The sequence below is a fragment of the Panthera tigris genome, chromosome A3 (genome assembly GCF_018350195.1).
Source record: "Panthera tigris isolate Pti1 chromosome A3, P.tigris_Pti1_mat1.1, whole genome shotgun sequence".
Lineage (NCBI taxonomy): Eukaryota > Metazoa > Chordata > Mammalia > Carnivora > Felidae > Panthera > Panthera tigris.
The window spans coordinates 114216220-114229619 of record NC_056662.1 but is presented as its reverse complement, the minus strand read 5'-3'; the positions used below and the strand labels follow the sequence as shown (position 1 = coordinate 114229619).

The window sequence follows — 13400 nt, the reverse complement described above, 5'->3', positions numbered from 1 at the left end:
GCATTATTGTAATCATAGTTATTGGGTCCCCTGAGTCAGTCTCCTGGTCCCTGCATAGGTGCCCAGCACAGAGTGAGTGCTTCGTAAAGAGCTGGCAAATAGACAAATAGGTGTAGTCAAGGCAGGGCTACATCCCAAACTCAGTAGAATGAAGGACCCAGAACCCTGGTCCTTCACATGGACATGCCGTGACCACCTCTCTCTAAGATGAGGTGTGTCAACCCCACAGAGAAGGGCTTACCTCTGGCTTCTGGAGGTAGATCCCTTTGCCATCTTGGGTTAAGTTCTGAAAGGCATCTGTGAACATGCACCAGAAAGGAACACAGATGTGTCTGGAGACATTACAAACTGGTTCCTCCATCCATCCCCTCACCTGCAAACCCGGTTTCAGCCTGTGTGCAGCCATGTGTGCACTTTACAAGTGTAAGTGAACTGCCTCAGACCTTTGCCTCTGGGACAGGCAGGGTATACATGAGTTTGGAGCAACATAGCTGGGTTTCTTGGGTGCAGAGCCAGCGCGCCCCATAGCTCCTGGCCTATTGTTTCCGCCCTGGTAGCTGTCTTCTCTCCTGCTTGGACTGGGGGCAGGTGGGCAATCTGTGAGGTATGCAGAGGAAGCACCGGCTCTGCCTCCTTCCCCCCAGCTTACCCTCCATGTTCTCTGCACGCAGCATCAAGTGGACGAAGCTGACGAAGTCCATCTGGAGGTTGGGGCCGCCATAGCGGATAAGCATCAGCTGGCAGACGTCATTGCTGAGCATGATTCCTGCATTGAACACAGACTCCTGCCATGTGTGCTGGGGACCTCATATCCCCTCCCCTCCACCTGAGGCCCCTTGATTGAAATTGTCCCTCCCCTTCCAGGACCTGCATCCTGATAACACGGGGATCTTCTTTTGTGGGGCTCATTAGTTTAATTATTAGCCAATTTTCTTTGTCTCATCTCAACTCCCCCTTCCTGCCCCCTTCGGCCACCAGCATGAGGATCTTTTTAGCGAGTGGGTTACCGACCTTCAAGGCAGGAGGCAGTCTATGCAGCCCTGGTCAAGAGCATCCGCTTTTGAGCCTGATCATCCTGGACTCAAACTCCAGACAACTTACCTAACTTGCCTGAGCTCTAACTTCTCCCTCTGTAAAGTAGGGATTATCCCACGGTGTTGAAGATTACATGAGAGAGTGGATGTTCCAACCCCCCCCCCCCAAATGTTAGCTATGACCATAGTGATAGCAATAATAAATCCTTCTGTTATTTGCAGATCCACATCTTTGGGCCTCTGGACTCAGGGAGCAACTGTGCGCGTTGGAATTACTTCAGAAGCCACGCACGCCTCCCCTCTCCGCTCCGCCCGCAGCATCTGCTCGGCCTGCACCTACCTGCATCCCTCATGGCAGCCTGCAGCTGGGTCCTGTTCAGGTATCCTGAGTGACTGCTGTCGTGCTTGTGGAAAACCTCCTGCAAAGAAGCCACACCAAAGGCTCGGGAACCAAGCATTTCTGTGCACCACATGAGAGCACCCCCCCACCCCGCCCCTGCCATGCCCCAGCATCCATGCTGCTATTGGCCAGCGTGAGGCTCTGCCAGCAGCACCTGCTGCCAGCATGAGAAGAGGCAGAGGGTCCGGGCTTCTGCGAAAGGGAGCGTTTTTTGCTTTTGTTTTTGTCACGGGGATGGACAGTCTGGGTATAGCAAAATGTACTTGATTGAGGCACGTCATCCTAAACCTTGAAGGGCTTCCAACTTTCTGACTCAGGAAGGTGAGAGGGACAGTTGTGAGTAATAACTGGAAAAATGGGAAGAAGCCACTTGATGCAGGACTTTAAATGCCATGCTAAGGAGTTCAGATTTTATCGGAAGACCGTGGAGAGTCTCAAACAAAGCAACATGATCAGACGTGCACTTTAGAAATCCAGGAGACTATCGGGGCGCCTGGGTGGCTCAGTCAGTGAAACGTCTGACTTCGGCTCAGGTCATGATCTCACAGTTCGTGGGTTCGAGCCCCTCATCGGGCTCTGGGCTGACAGCTCAGAGCCTGGAGCCTGCTTCGGATTCTGGGTCTCCCTCTCTCTCTGTCCCTCCCCCTGCTTGTGCTCTGTCTCTCAAAAATAAATAAATGTTAAAAAAAAATTAAAAAAAAAAAGAAAAGAAATCCAGGAGACTATTGCAACAGGCTTTCTGAGTTTGGGAGAGAGGGAAGGCTGGCCCACCGGAGGGAGAGCAGAGCAGATTGGGTGAAGAGTGGGGTACATGGGGCTGAAGGGGTAGTGATGCCTCACCCAGCTTTGCAGAGCTGCTGCCTCTGCCCCTCCCACAGGGACGTGTGGTGAAGACACGCTCTTACCTGACACAGCATCAGCTGCTTCCACAGGTCCCTGAACTCCTGGATGCTCACGGTACCCGACGCATTAAGCTGATAGAAGGTTAAGGTCAAAGCCGCCAGGGAGTTGCACTCACACCTCTGAGAGCGGCAGCTGGCCCTCCACACGACGGTGCGTGATTTGTGGACAGCCCTGTCCCGTGTCTGATCTCCCTACTTGGCCTCTGCTGGCTGGTCAGTCCAGCCCACGGCTCCCTCGCCCTTGCTAGGAAAGGACAGAATGAGCCAGAACACAGCCGCACTGGGAGAAGTCTGATGACGGCGGTGATGATGGTGATGAAAACAGCTACCGTCTAGTGAGACAGGAGAGTTCGACCCAGCCAATTTGATGCGATTTAAATAAAAAACAGTAACTCTTTTTATGTTATTAATTGCTCAAACCAACTTCTGGAAGGGGTCAGTCACAGGGTGGCTCTTTTATTTAGTCATTTTAGAAAAGGTTAAAAGCTTAATGAGTGGCTTTGAGCCATGTCCAAATACCCCTGCCTCAGAGAGACTGGGTCAAAATATCGTCACACACAACTCCATCTGGGTCCTTCGGGTGGCTCTAGGGCCGAGTTACACACTGTAATTATGTTACTTCATTTTCACCTCATAGGTGAGGTGGGTACTCACTCCCCTCTAGAGTGGATGATAAAAGGGGGGCTGATGAACTTCCTGCATCTGGTGATGAGGTTGGGACCTCCTGCAATGCCTGCGCACCTGACTCCCGTCCCGTGATGTCCATGCTGTCTGCCAAGTTTCTATAAAGACTGCTTTTCTATTCACAACCCTCCCACCATGCATTCACACACCTCTCTGTAGTACAGATAATTAAACCGTGATTAAATGGTTCACGTAGAAAGAGGGTTTGCTAGAAACATCGGAACCAGGAAGGCAGAGTCTGTGGCATGCACTGAACTTACTGAGCTCTGATTTCCTGATCTGTCAAGGCGAGCAGCCACTGCCCTGTCACCAAATGAAAACTTGGAACCCTGAGGCTCTTGTAACAGTTTCTTGTTACTTGGGGGATTGTTACTAACCACCACCCAGCAGCTGCCTCATCCTCGCTATCAGGAAATAAGATTATTTTTAGTAATAGCTAATAGTGAAAATGTAATCGATGACAGCACTAAACACTTTGCCTGGGTTACCCCATTTGCATTCTCCCACTGATACTACAGAGGAGCTGTAGCATCTCTATGGTGCACACAAGGACCCGGAGGCACAACGAGGCTACATGATGTGTCCGAGATCACACAAATAGTAAGTGCTCGGGCTGGGATTCAAACCCAGGCAGCCTGGCCCAGAGCGAGGCTCTCCACCAGCAGCATGCGTCCTGCCACAAACCTGAAAAGATACATCCAGTAGGGCCAGGATCCCCTGGCAGGCGTCCAGGCTGAAGAAAGGCTGGGCACTCCCCAGACCTGCAGAGGGACAGAAAGAGTCTGCATGGGGCCCCGCCCTAGGACTGCACAGCCCTTTTCTTAACAGTAAGAGGCAGCACTATCTAGGCCACCTGTAGGTTCTAATGACTGTCATTCATGGGGGGTAGCAGGAAGTAGGAACAAGAGGGCAGGGAAAAGAGAGAAGGCTTAGTGGTGATTCCTACACCCAAAAAGCACCATAAAACCCTTCAGAGAACACCTGATTATAGCCTGGTCTTCTTCCACAGAGGGTCAGATGAATGGAGCCCTGTGTACCTAGGAGAGAGGTACCCTCACAGAGTCACGGGCTCCCAAGTCTGAAAGAGATCTGAGACATTAATTTGTTCAACTTCCACCTAAATGGGAGGTTTCTTTCCTCAGGTGGTTGGTGGATGGTCTGTCAGTTACGGGTGCTCACTTTTTCACATGGTCGGATAGCTCCAGTCAGGAGAAATTTATGTTAATTCCGAAAGAACCGCCTGCAAAAGTCAATCCCTAGTCCAAGTTCTGCCTCCAGAAGAGCATGAACAGACATCTGTCTGCTCTTCGATGTTTCTCCTGCATTCTAAACATGGCTTCTAAACCCTCTCCACCTTCTTCTAGACCCTATGCTTTGCCACCTTCTCTCTAAAATGCAGAACCAAGACGGGAACGTACTCCTTCAGCTACAGTTTGATGAGCAGAGAACAATGGGGCTATGACTTCCCAAATTTTCAAGCTGCACTTCCCCAAAATTATGTTCCAAAGATGATGTTCTGCAGAGAAAGTGTTTTGAGTTCAAATACATTTGAAATATTTTGTATCTATAGACCCTTTTTCTCCATTCACCATGCATCTTAGCATATAATAGGTACTGAGGAGCCAACATGGAAATTTTGTTTTTGTTTAATGAAGAATTTCCCAAGCACAACTGACCGTAGAATCTAACCCCTTTTATTTCATGGAACACTTCCTAAAACTTCTTAGTCTCTAATCTTTCTTGCAACACAATTTCAAAAATACAAATCTAAATGTTTTCATTAAATATAGCCTGAATTCAGATGAGCTGATTTAGCAGCAACTTGAAACTGTTAGCTTGTGTTAAGCTCCAGGTCAATGAAATTAACCAGATATCTTTCACATAAACCTCCACAAAAATGAGATCTCTTCTGTTAGGAACTTATGCAATTAATTTTTAAAAAAATAATGAAATGGCAGTTTTTCATTATCAACCCGACTCTGTTTCATCTTTTTGGTTTTGGGCACAGTCTGTTGTGAGCATTTTCAATTCTGCTATCTATTATGTTAATGATTCCTCCCAGCTTTGTGCCATCTGCAGATCTGAAAAGCCTACCTCCCATGTCTTCTTCTGAGTCATTGATAAAAGCTGGGGAGATGAAGGGCACCAAGGGTAGAAACCAGAGAACCTCGTCTATACTTAGAGACTCTCATCTATAACATAGAATTACCCCTCTGGTTTTATATTTATATAACTCTTGGGAATGGAACACATCTCTTGTTGCTACTTTCCAACCCACATGTCATAATTTATCATCAGATAGTTTACCAAGTATTTTGCCCAAATCCACAGTTCTCTGGTCTGCCAATCCAGAAATTCTCTCAAAGGACTACAAGAAAGCAATTTGCCCATACACTCTTTGGAACACCATTTTGCATGCTTGTGATCAAATAATCTAAAAAAATTATAGATATGCACACGCTATCTCTTCTAGATAATTTCCCTAGATTTTTTCCCCCCAAGATGTGGGGGAGCTCTTATAGTCTATAATTTCTAGAATCTCTCCTTCTGGCTCTTTTATGATACCTGAATTTGGCTTTGCAGAACCATCTGGAAATTATTCCAAGCCCTGAGCTATACAACACCCTGGACTACAATTTGTTTGGACTTGAAGTCTTGGTTTCACATAAAGGAGAAGTAATAACATATCTCCGGTGGCAAATACCCTTTAACTGTTTTGTTTACTTTTTTCATTTTGAAGTCCTTCTTCCTCCCCAGAGAAATCATGTTCTTCTCTCTTAAAATATACATATAAACATTTTTCCATGGACTTTAAGCTTTCCTAATAATTTATCTCAAGCGTCATATGAAGGCATCCACACTAGCCATTTGCAGCCCCCTAAGGGAATGTGCTCCCCTCCTTCGATTTTTATAGGTTGGTCAATTTAAATACGAGTTCATTAGAACGTTCCCTGGTCAGCTCGTCAATACTTAAGATTTATGTACCAGCTTGGGTATGGTCTTCCACACAGAATTTATATGCCAAGAAGTACTCGGATATTCTACTCAAATTCTCAAGCTAGCAAAACTTCAGAAATATTTATTTTCACAGCCATGTATCTCTACACACTCCAACTAAGCAAGAAAACCTCCAAAACCAAAACACTTTTTTCCAAGCTACATAAACTTCTCTACTGCTTTCTCAGACCACATGACCCCCTGATGTAAGACACAGCTGTCTGGGGGACCATTGTGCAGCAATTCATGTGCTCACAGGGGAAAGAGAACAGACCCAGGGTTCAGCAACGTTGTGTCCCCGGAGTCCTACAGGATGACTCTGAAATACTCACTTGACCAGGTCATGTGGTTCAGGACCTTCTGCAGCTGCACTGCGTTTATTTCTGGATACTGAAGGGGAAGCAGAGTGGCAGGAGAAAACCATCGTTACCGAAGGCTCATTAGATGCAGAGCTGCCGCCACAAAAGAGGGCTGGGAGTCCACTCCCGCATCAGCTCAGCATGGTACACATGCCATTTCTGGGTGGAATAAGTGATTCTGGGGGTCAAGTCCCGAGGACCCCAGCAGGGCAGGGCTCTTAAGAAGCAGACTAATAATGGTGATTTTCAAATTGGGTTTTATCAAGATCCTTCAAATTTCGGCAAGCTATTTGGTTTGAATTTGATTTTATTTTTTAATGTTTTATTTTTGAGAGACAGAGAGACAGAACATGAGCAGGGGAGGGGCAGAGAGAGAGGGAGATAGCAGAATCCAAAGCAGGCTCTGAGCTGTCAGCACGGAGCCCAATGTGGGGCTCGAACTCACGAACCGTGAGATCATGACCTGGTCCGAAGTCGGAAGTCAGATGCTTAACCGACTGAGCCATCCAGGTGCCAGTGAATTTTATTCTTAATAAGGCATCTTCAGCCAAGTCACCAAATTTTAATTTCAGAGTTTCTCAGAAGCAATCCTTTACATTAACATTTAACTTTAAAAAATATAAATGAAATACAAGCAACATACAGTTGAGCTTATGAAATAGATACATACTCACAATATACCTTTTTTTTAATCTTTTTTTTACATATTGGGGTTCTTGGTGAGATTCCATTAGATAAAAGGACTGCAACAGAAAATGTTTGGAAACCTCTGGTATGGAGGAAAACCTTTATAACAACTTATGTAAGAGTCTGACTATCCTCTCTGACTACATTATGCAAAATTCCAGGGGTGAATATGAGAGAACATAGGTGCAGGTACATTGTGAATTAAATCCAGTGTTATGAACACAAGGAGCTCATGGTCTTCTAGTTTTAATGACCTCACTAAGGTGTCAGACCCCATATTTCTAGAGTATTTCTTGCTGTATTCCTCAATGGATTTAGTGTCCTAAAGGTTAGGGACAGAGGGGCCTCCAGAGCCTTGCACACATATCACTGGCCTCCTGATCTGGGTCAACCCAAGGAAAGAACTCAAGGGAACCAGGTATGTAGCCCCAGGCCCTCCTCTTCCCTAATGCCCTCTTACCAGCCCTATCCCCTCTCTAGGTGACCACCCAAGGGATCTTTCTCCTTGGGCTCTCCCAGAGTGCTAGGGCTTGTCATGACCATGCTCTGAGCCACTACCGACACTGACTCTTGGCTCTACTATAGTCCGTTTTCTCGGGGATTAAAGATTAAAGCTGTTTCTCCTACAACTGATCAATGTTGCTTCCAAGAAGAGATATGCATTTTACAGGAGCCTTCTGGAGACAGTCCACTTTCCCCCAGTTGTCTAAAAACTTGAGGACTTAAATAGAAAGTGGCAGTCTGGCAAAGAGCAGCCTTACATCATGCTTCGTACACAGGGTCAGTACATAGTCCCCGGCTTCGCCCACTGCTCGCCACCACACCTGGTCAACTTACCTTTTCAAAGAGTTTAGTGAAGAATTCATCCTGCCCTTCATTTTCGTCTGCTATTTCCTATAGGAACAGACACACAGAAAGACTTAGTCGTTCACCTGGATACGTGGACACTCATGGGCACACTAACGTCTCATGACCCTCAGGCCCCAGAAATCCCTAAGTTTGACCTTGCGCATTGTCTTAAGTTTTCTACCACCATGTTCACATTCTTTGTTTCTCCAATTCTCACTGCCTTTGGGGAAGTAGCAAACAGTGAAATGGGCAAAAGAAACACCAGGTAGAAAGTAGCAAAAGCAAGTAAATGTATCACTCATGTACCTGGGGCTCTGGACCCTCAATGACAAGGATGTGACCAGAAGGATGTGACCAGGACAGCTCCTCTGGTGCAAAAACAGCAGAACCTGGGGGTGCCTGGGTGGCTCAGTCGGGTCTGACTCTTGATTTCAGCTCAGGTCATGCTCTCATGGTTCATGAGGTTAAGCCCACATCGAACTCTGCACTGACAGCACAGGGCCTGCTGGGGATTCTCTCTCTCTTCCTCTCTCTCTGCCCTTCCCCCACTCATGCTCTCTATCTCCAAATAAATAAATAAATAAATAAATAAATAAATAAATAAATTTTTTAAAATTATAGAAAAACAGCAGAACCTGGGTGCCCTCAGGGCACAACAGGTAATGAAGTATGGGTGCCATGGAGTAGGGTCTGCAGGATCTGCCGACTTTCCCCCACAGCCTGAATGTGAGGGGAGAAGCCCACCATCTTGGCTTTGGAAACAGTCCTGCATGTAGAATCCCACTTGCCTACGTACCTTAGAGAGGACAGCACTGGAATTGCATCCAATTTCACTGAGGGAAAACAGAAGGCAGAATTACTTCTTGGGATCATCTGGGGAGCACTTTGGCCAACAGTCTCCCTCCCCTGGGAACACATCTTCCAAGTTCCTTAGCCATGTGCCATGTGGGCTTTGCCCAGCTCTCATGCCTTACTCTCACATCTCCTGCTTGAAGTCGACAGAGCAGCCATGTGGCCCAGCACACTGCTTGTCTCTCCCAACATGCCTGGCACTGTTCCTCATCTCCCCACCTTTGCTCACACCAAGCCCCTTTTGTTGTTTCCACCCACATTGAACTACTCCTACTCATACGTATGACTCGGCACCGACAGGCAGTGAGGCTTGAGGTCAAGTCAAACTACCCAGAGCCAAACCATGGAGAAAAAAAGAAAGGGAACTGGATTCTAAGCATTGAAGGGCTGTCGTGTCAAAACAATCATAAACAGAAGAATAAGTTGGGCTGGAATGTGTTTGTATATTGATTCACCTACACACACTTAGGGCATCTGAGTCTGCTCATTGATGACGGCCTCTCCTCATCTGCCCAATCCCCTCTATGCATCTCCTAGAAACTAACACCTCCCTGAAGTCAGCCCTGTCTCCCCCCAGGACCATGGAAGGTTGGCTCAGATGCTCTTCCTTGGTGTTCTCCTAACACCCTGTGCAGATAAATGCTTGCACTGGATGCAGGATAGCATAAATAACTACTCATGTGTCCCATCCCTTCCAGGCCCTGAGCTTCCAGAGGGCAAGGGCCAAGCCTGTTGTAGCTCTTTCTCTTGAATGTCTAGCAGACTGTTCATTTGTTAGAAGGAGAACGGGGAGGAAGAGGAGAAGGATGCTCTCCATGCAGGGAGCTCCCTGCTCTCCCTACCCCTCTTCTGTGTTGGCCACAGACCCCATCCTCTGCCATTTCCACCTCACCTTCTGTATCTCCCCTAGCCCCAAAAGCCCCCCACCTCCAGGGAAGTCCCATGTCCTTACTGAAAGATGTGCTTCCTGGAGAATACTCTCAGGACAAACTCTGCTTCCTGGCCAGCCTTGGATGTGCAGGGCACAACGAGGTATGTCCCTGGCTCCAGCTGCAATTCCTGACTCACTTCTTTCTCTGTGAGAAATGCTTCAGGCCATCTTATGGGGGCATTTTTCCAGAAAAACTCAGAGGGCAGTCTCCTCTGGTCACCATAGTGCTGTGGGTGGAGGACGGAAGAGTCCCAGTTAAGGTGATCCCCAGGGTGTGTAGCCTGGCCTGGGGCCCTTGGCCAGGAGACAGGATAAGGTGGTCTCTGATTAGCCAAACCCTACTGCTCCAGGGGAGGGGTGAAGGGGTGAGGAGTGGAGATGAAAGAATAGACCATGACAGGAATGGATACCGTTGCTGGAACCCTGTGCGAGGCTGAGTAGACATGTCAATTCACTTGACTTTATGTTAAAAACAACATCATATACAAATGATGTGAGAAATGTCACCAGGCCTGTACTTTCCATTTACAGTTAAGGGTGTGAGGCTCAGACAAGTCAGGTCATATACCCAAGGTCACCTAGCTGGTAAGAGTCTCGGTCACGGTTGGAACTCAGGGCAGCTGAGCCTCCAATGTCCATGTCCTTTACACTTCCCGTGGCAGCCCCCATGTATGCGATACAACTTCAAGGTTAATTATGACATGATTACGGTCACCCATACAGGTGGACCGCCAAACATCTCCCCGCCTACATTATAACAGCTACATATGGATAAATTGGACATTCTACATCATCTCAGTGGAGGGGAAAGAGAGTAGGACAAAAGTTCAGAGGACCTGAATCAGGGCTCCGGCTCTGACATTGCCTGGACACGTGTGGGTTTTTTGTTGTTGTTGTTGTTGTTGTTGTTTTATCTCATACTCCCTTTCTCTTACTCTCTCTCTCACCCTCATTCTCTCTCTCTCTGTCCTTTCTTCCGCCTTTATTTCTCTATCTTTCCCTATCTTTCTCTCTTGCTGCCTTTCCCCTTTGTTCTCACTCAGGGTTGTGGAGGGAGACAAGGACCATAAGCAGGATCCTCACTCTAGTTTATATACAGATAACAAAGACGTGACCTATCCACATAAAAACATATTTCACAGATTCTACTCAAGGCCACAGAAATAAAATAAATCTCCTGATGATGCATGCTTTCTTTATCAGATGATGAGAACTAGGGAATCATCCTATTGCCATCTTTGCTTGGCCTCTAGGAATCTCAGAACTAAATTTTATACTCAGCCATATTAGCTGTCCTAGGTTTAGGGTTCCTGGTAGAATCAACTGCTTACTTTATCCATGTATGACTTTTTTCGTGCCTTTAAAAATTTTTTAAACTGTATTTATTTTGTGAGAGAGAGAGTGGGGGGAGGGACAGAGAGAGAAGGAGAGAGAGAATCCCACACAGGCTCCACACTATCAGCACAGAGCCCAATGCAGGGCTTGAACTCACAAACCACGAGATCATGACCTGAACCAAAATCAAGAGTCGGATACTTAACCGACTAAGCTACCCAGGCGCCCCTTGTCTTTTAAATTTTGAACTGGCTTATAGTTTTGTTCTGTCTATAATTTAATTGTAGGTTGACCCATATATATATATATATATATATATATATATATATATATATATATATGGGTCATATATATATATATGGGTCATATATATATATATATATATATATATTTGGAGAGAGAGAGAGAGAGAGAGAGAGAGAGAGATGCATGATATAAATAACTATTTTTAAAATTTTATAGGCAACTTTGGGAGCCTTCATCTTCCCACAGGAGGGAAAAAACCAAAACTGACCCAAGATACCTAATGCAAAAATGGTTTCTGTTAAAAAAAAAAAACAGTTAAATTTAGTTTAATCAGTTTAATGTCAAATAATTAAGTTTTCCACTCCTGTTTCTTTGGGAAACAAAACAATAGCTGCCACCCTTTTGGAGGCTGGGATACCTCAAACCTTAATTGATCCTTCTAGGCTGCCACTGCAGGTAAGGGACAGAGTGGTTCTTGCCCTCTGTCTGGATTTCTGTCCCACTTTCCTGAGCCTTTGCCCCTTGTCTCCAAGGAGATGGGCTGCATGGTCTCCCAATGTCCCATATGTTATAGATCTGTTTTATTATGAGCTTCAAAACTCAGGCAAGGATGTGATTACCATTCTCCCTATGCTGTGACAGCCTCTAGCTATTTATGTAGGGATTTAATAAATTCTAAAATTTATTGGTTCTGCACCAGGCTCGGAGACCTCCCTATAGATGCAGAAGGATTTCTCAGGGTCCTTGGCAAGCACTCATTTCTTCTACACACACGGGAAGCCAGCATTTTTGCCAGACATCCTCATAGCTCCTTATGTAAGGCTGCTACGGTCAAGCTGAACCTCACGGGTGACATCACTCCAAACCAGGGCCAGCTGGTCAAGTGTGGAACTCACCTTGCTCAACTGAAACACACAAAAAAAGAGAGACCTCATTAGGCACAAATCCAACTCTTGCACAAGCCCTAAGTGACAGAGGCTGATGTATAGGGAGGCTCTAGCCAGAGACCCCCTTCCCTCCCTTAAGACTTGCTGTTCTAGTCAGGGACATTTTAATCCATCATCAAGAATTCTGGAAAAGGGTGAGGGAAGGCAACCTTGGCTCCTTGGGAGCGGAAAAGAACACCAGCCACCAGTACTGATTATAGAAACTGCGTGCCGGGCACCACAATAAAGTCCTGGTGCGTGATGTTCTTTTACTCTACCCTTTGCATAAATATCATCGTCCCCACTTTACAGAGGAAGCTGACGCTCAGGGGCAAGGAGGTGACTTGTTCCAGATGACATATTCCTAAGGGACGGAGCCAAGGCCTGCACCCAGGTCTGTTTGTAGACAGAGGCAGATGGGGAGGAAGTCGGGAAATGGAAGAAAGGATGACCAGTGGTGGGAGACGCCCTGCGAGGCCACATGCCCCCGAGGCCCACCTACCCTAAAGAGGTAGAAGCCAATGGCCAGGTGAGGCTTCCAGTTGCGGTGCCTGTGCCTGGGCTTCTGCAGCAGGGACACCAGCACACTGCAGGGCATCGGGAACCTCCTGCCCTCCTGAAGGCTCCAGACAGACAGCAGGAACTGCGGGTTCTTCCAGAATGTGTCTGCAGCAGAACACAGAGAGGTGGGTCAGGCCTCCCCATGCCCCTAGCATCTGGCTCCCACAGACCCAGGATGCCTCCCCTGGGCTTGCCACCCAGAGGTCCATGTGGACAGAGTCGGGTTCTCAGCCTCCCCTCTATCCACCCTCCCACTCCACCTCCTCACCCCGTGTTCTGCCATAGACATGCAGACCGGAGTATTCTTGCTGCTGTAGCCCCTTCACCCAGCGCACTCACTGCCCGATGAAGTGACTGCATTCATGAATGGAGGAGAACATGTCCATGACCTCAGGGAGGTTTGCATTTTAACACGGACCAAGCCTTAGCTGAAGGGCAGCTTGAGCCTTGGGGCGGACCTCTCTGGCAGGAGGGGGGAGCCGGAGCAAAGGGCGCCTGGCCGGCTGAGACCGTACCCCATGGGTCTTTCCTTCCAAAGAGATGGCTCAGCACCTCCATTGTGGAGAAAAGGACACAGTCACCAAACCTCTCCACTTGGAGAGTTCAGACACATTTGCCCCCTGTAACCAGTGAGCTA

At 47.2% G+C, this 13400-nt stretch overlaps 1 protein-coding gene across 1 annotated transcript in view; it reads right to left on the bottom strand.

The window, feature by feature from the left end:
- Window positions 1-13400, bottom strand: part of CAPN14 (calpain 14) — a 34989-nt gene that overhangs the window by 2155 nt on the left and 19434 nt on the right. The window contains exons 11-21 of the mRNA XM_007088842.3: window positions 12705-12868; window positions 12173-12181; window positions 9717-9922; window positions 8709-8745; window positions 7901-7957; window positions 6350-6407; window positions 3717-3781; window positions 2340-2408; window positions 1375-1453; window positions 650-766; window positions 242-297 (exon numbers count right to left, since the gene is read on the bottom strand). Coding sequence (XP_007088904.2) covers window positions 242-297; window positions 650-766; window positions 1375-1453; window positions 2340-2408; window positions 3717-3781; window positions 6350-6407; window positions 7901-7957; window positions 8709-8745; window positions 9717-9922; window positions 12173-12181; window positions 12705-12868 — 917 coding nt within the window. The remainder of the gene's footprint in view (window positions 1-241; window positions 298-649; window positions 767-1374; window positions 1454-2339; window positions 2409-3716; window positions 3782-6349; window positions 6408-7900; window positions 7958-8708; window positions 8746-9716; window positions 9923-12172; window positions 12182-12704; window positions 12869-13400) is intronic.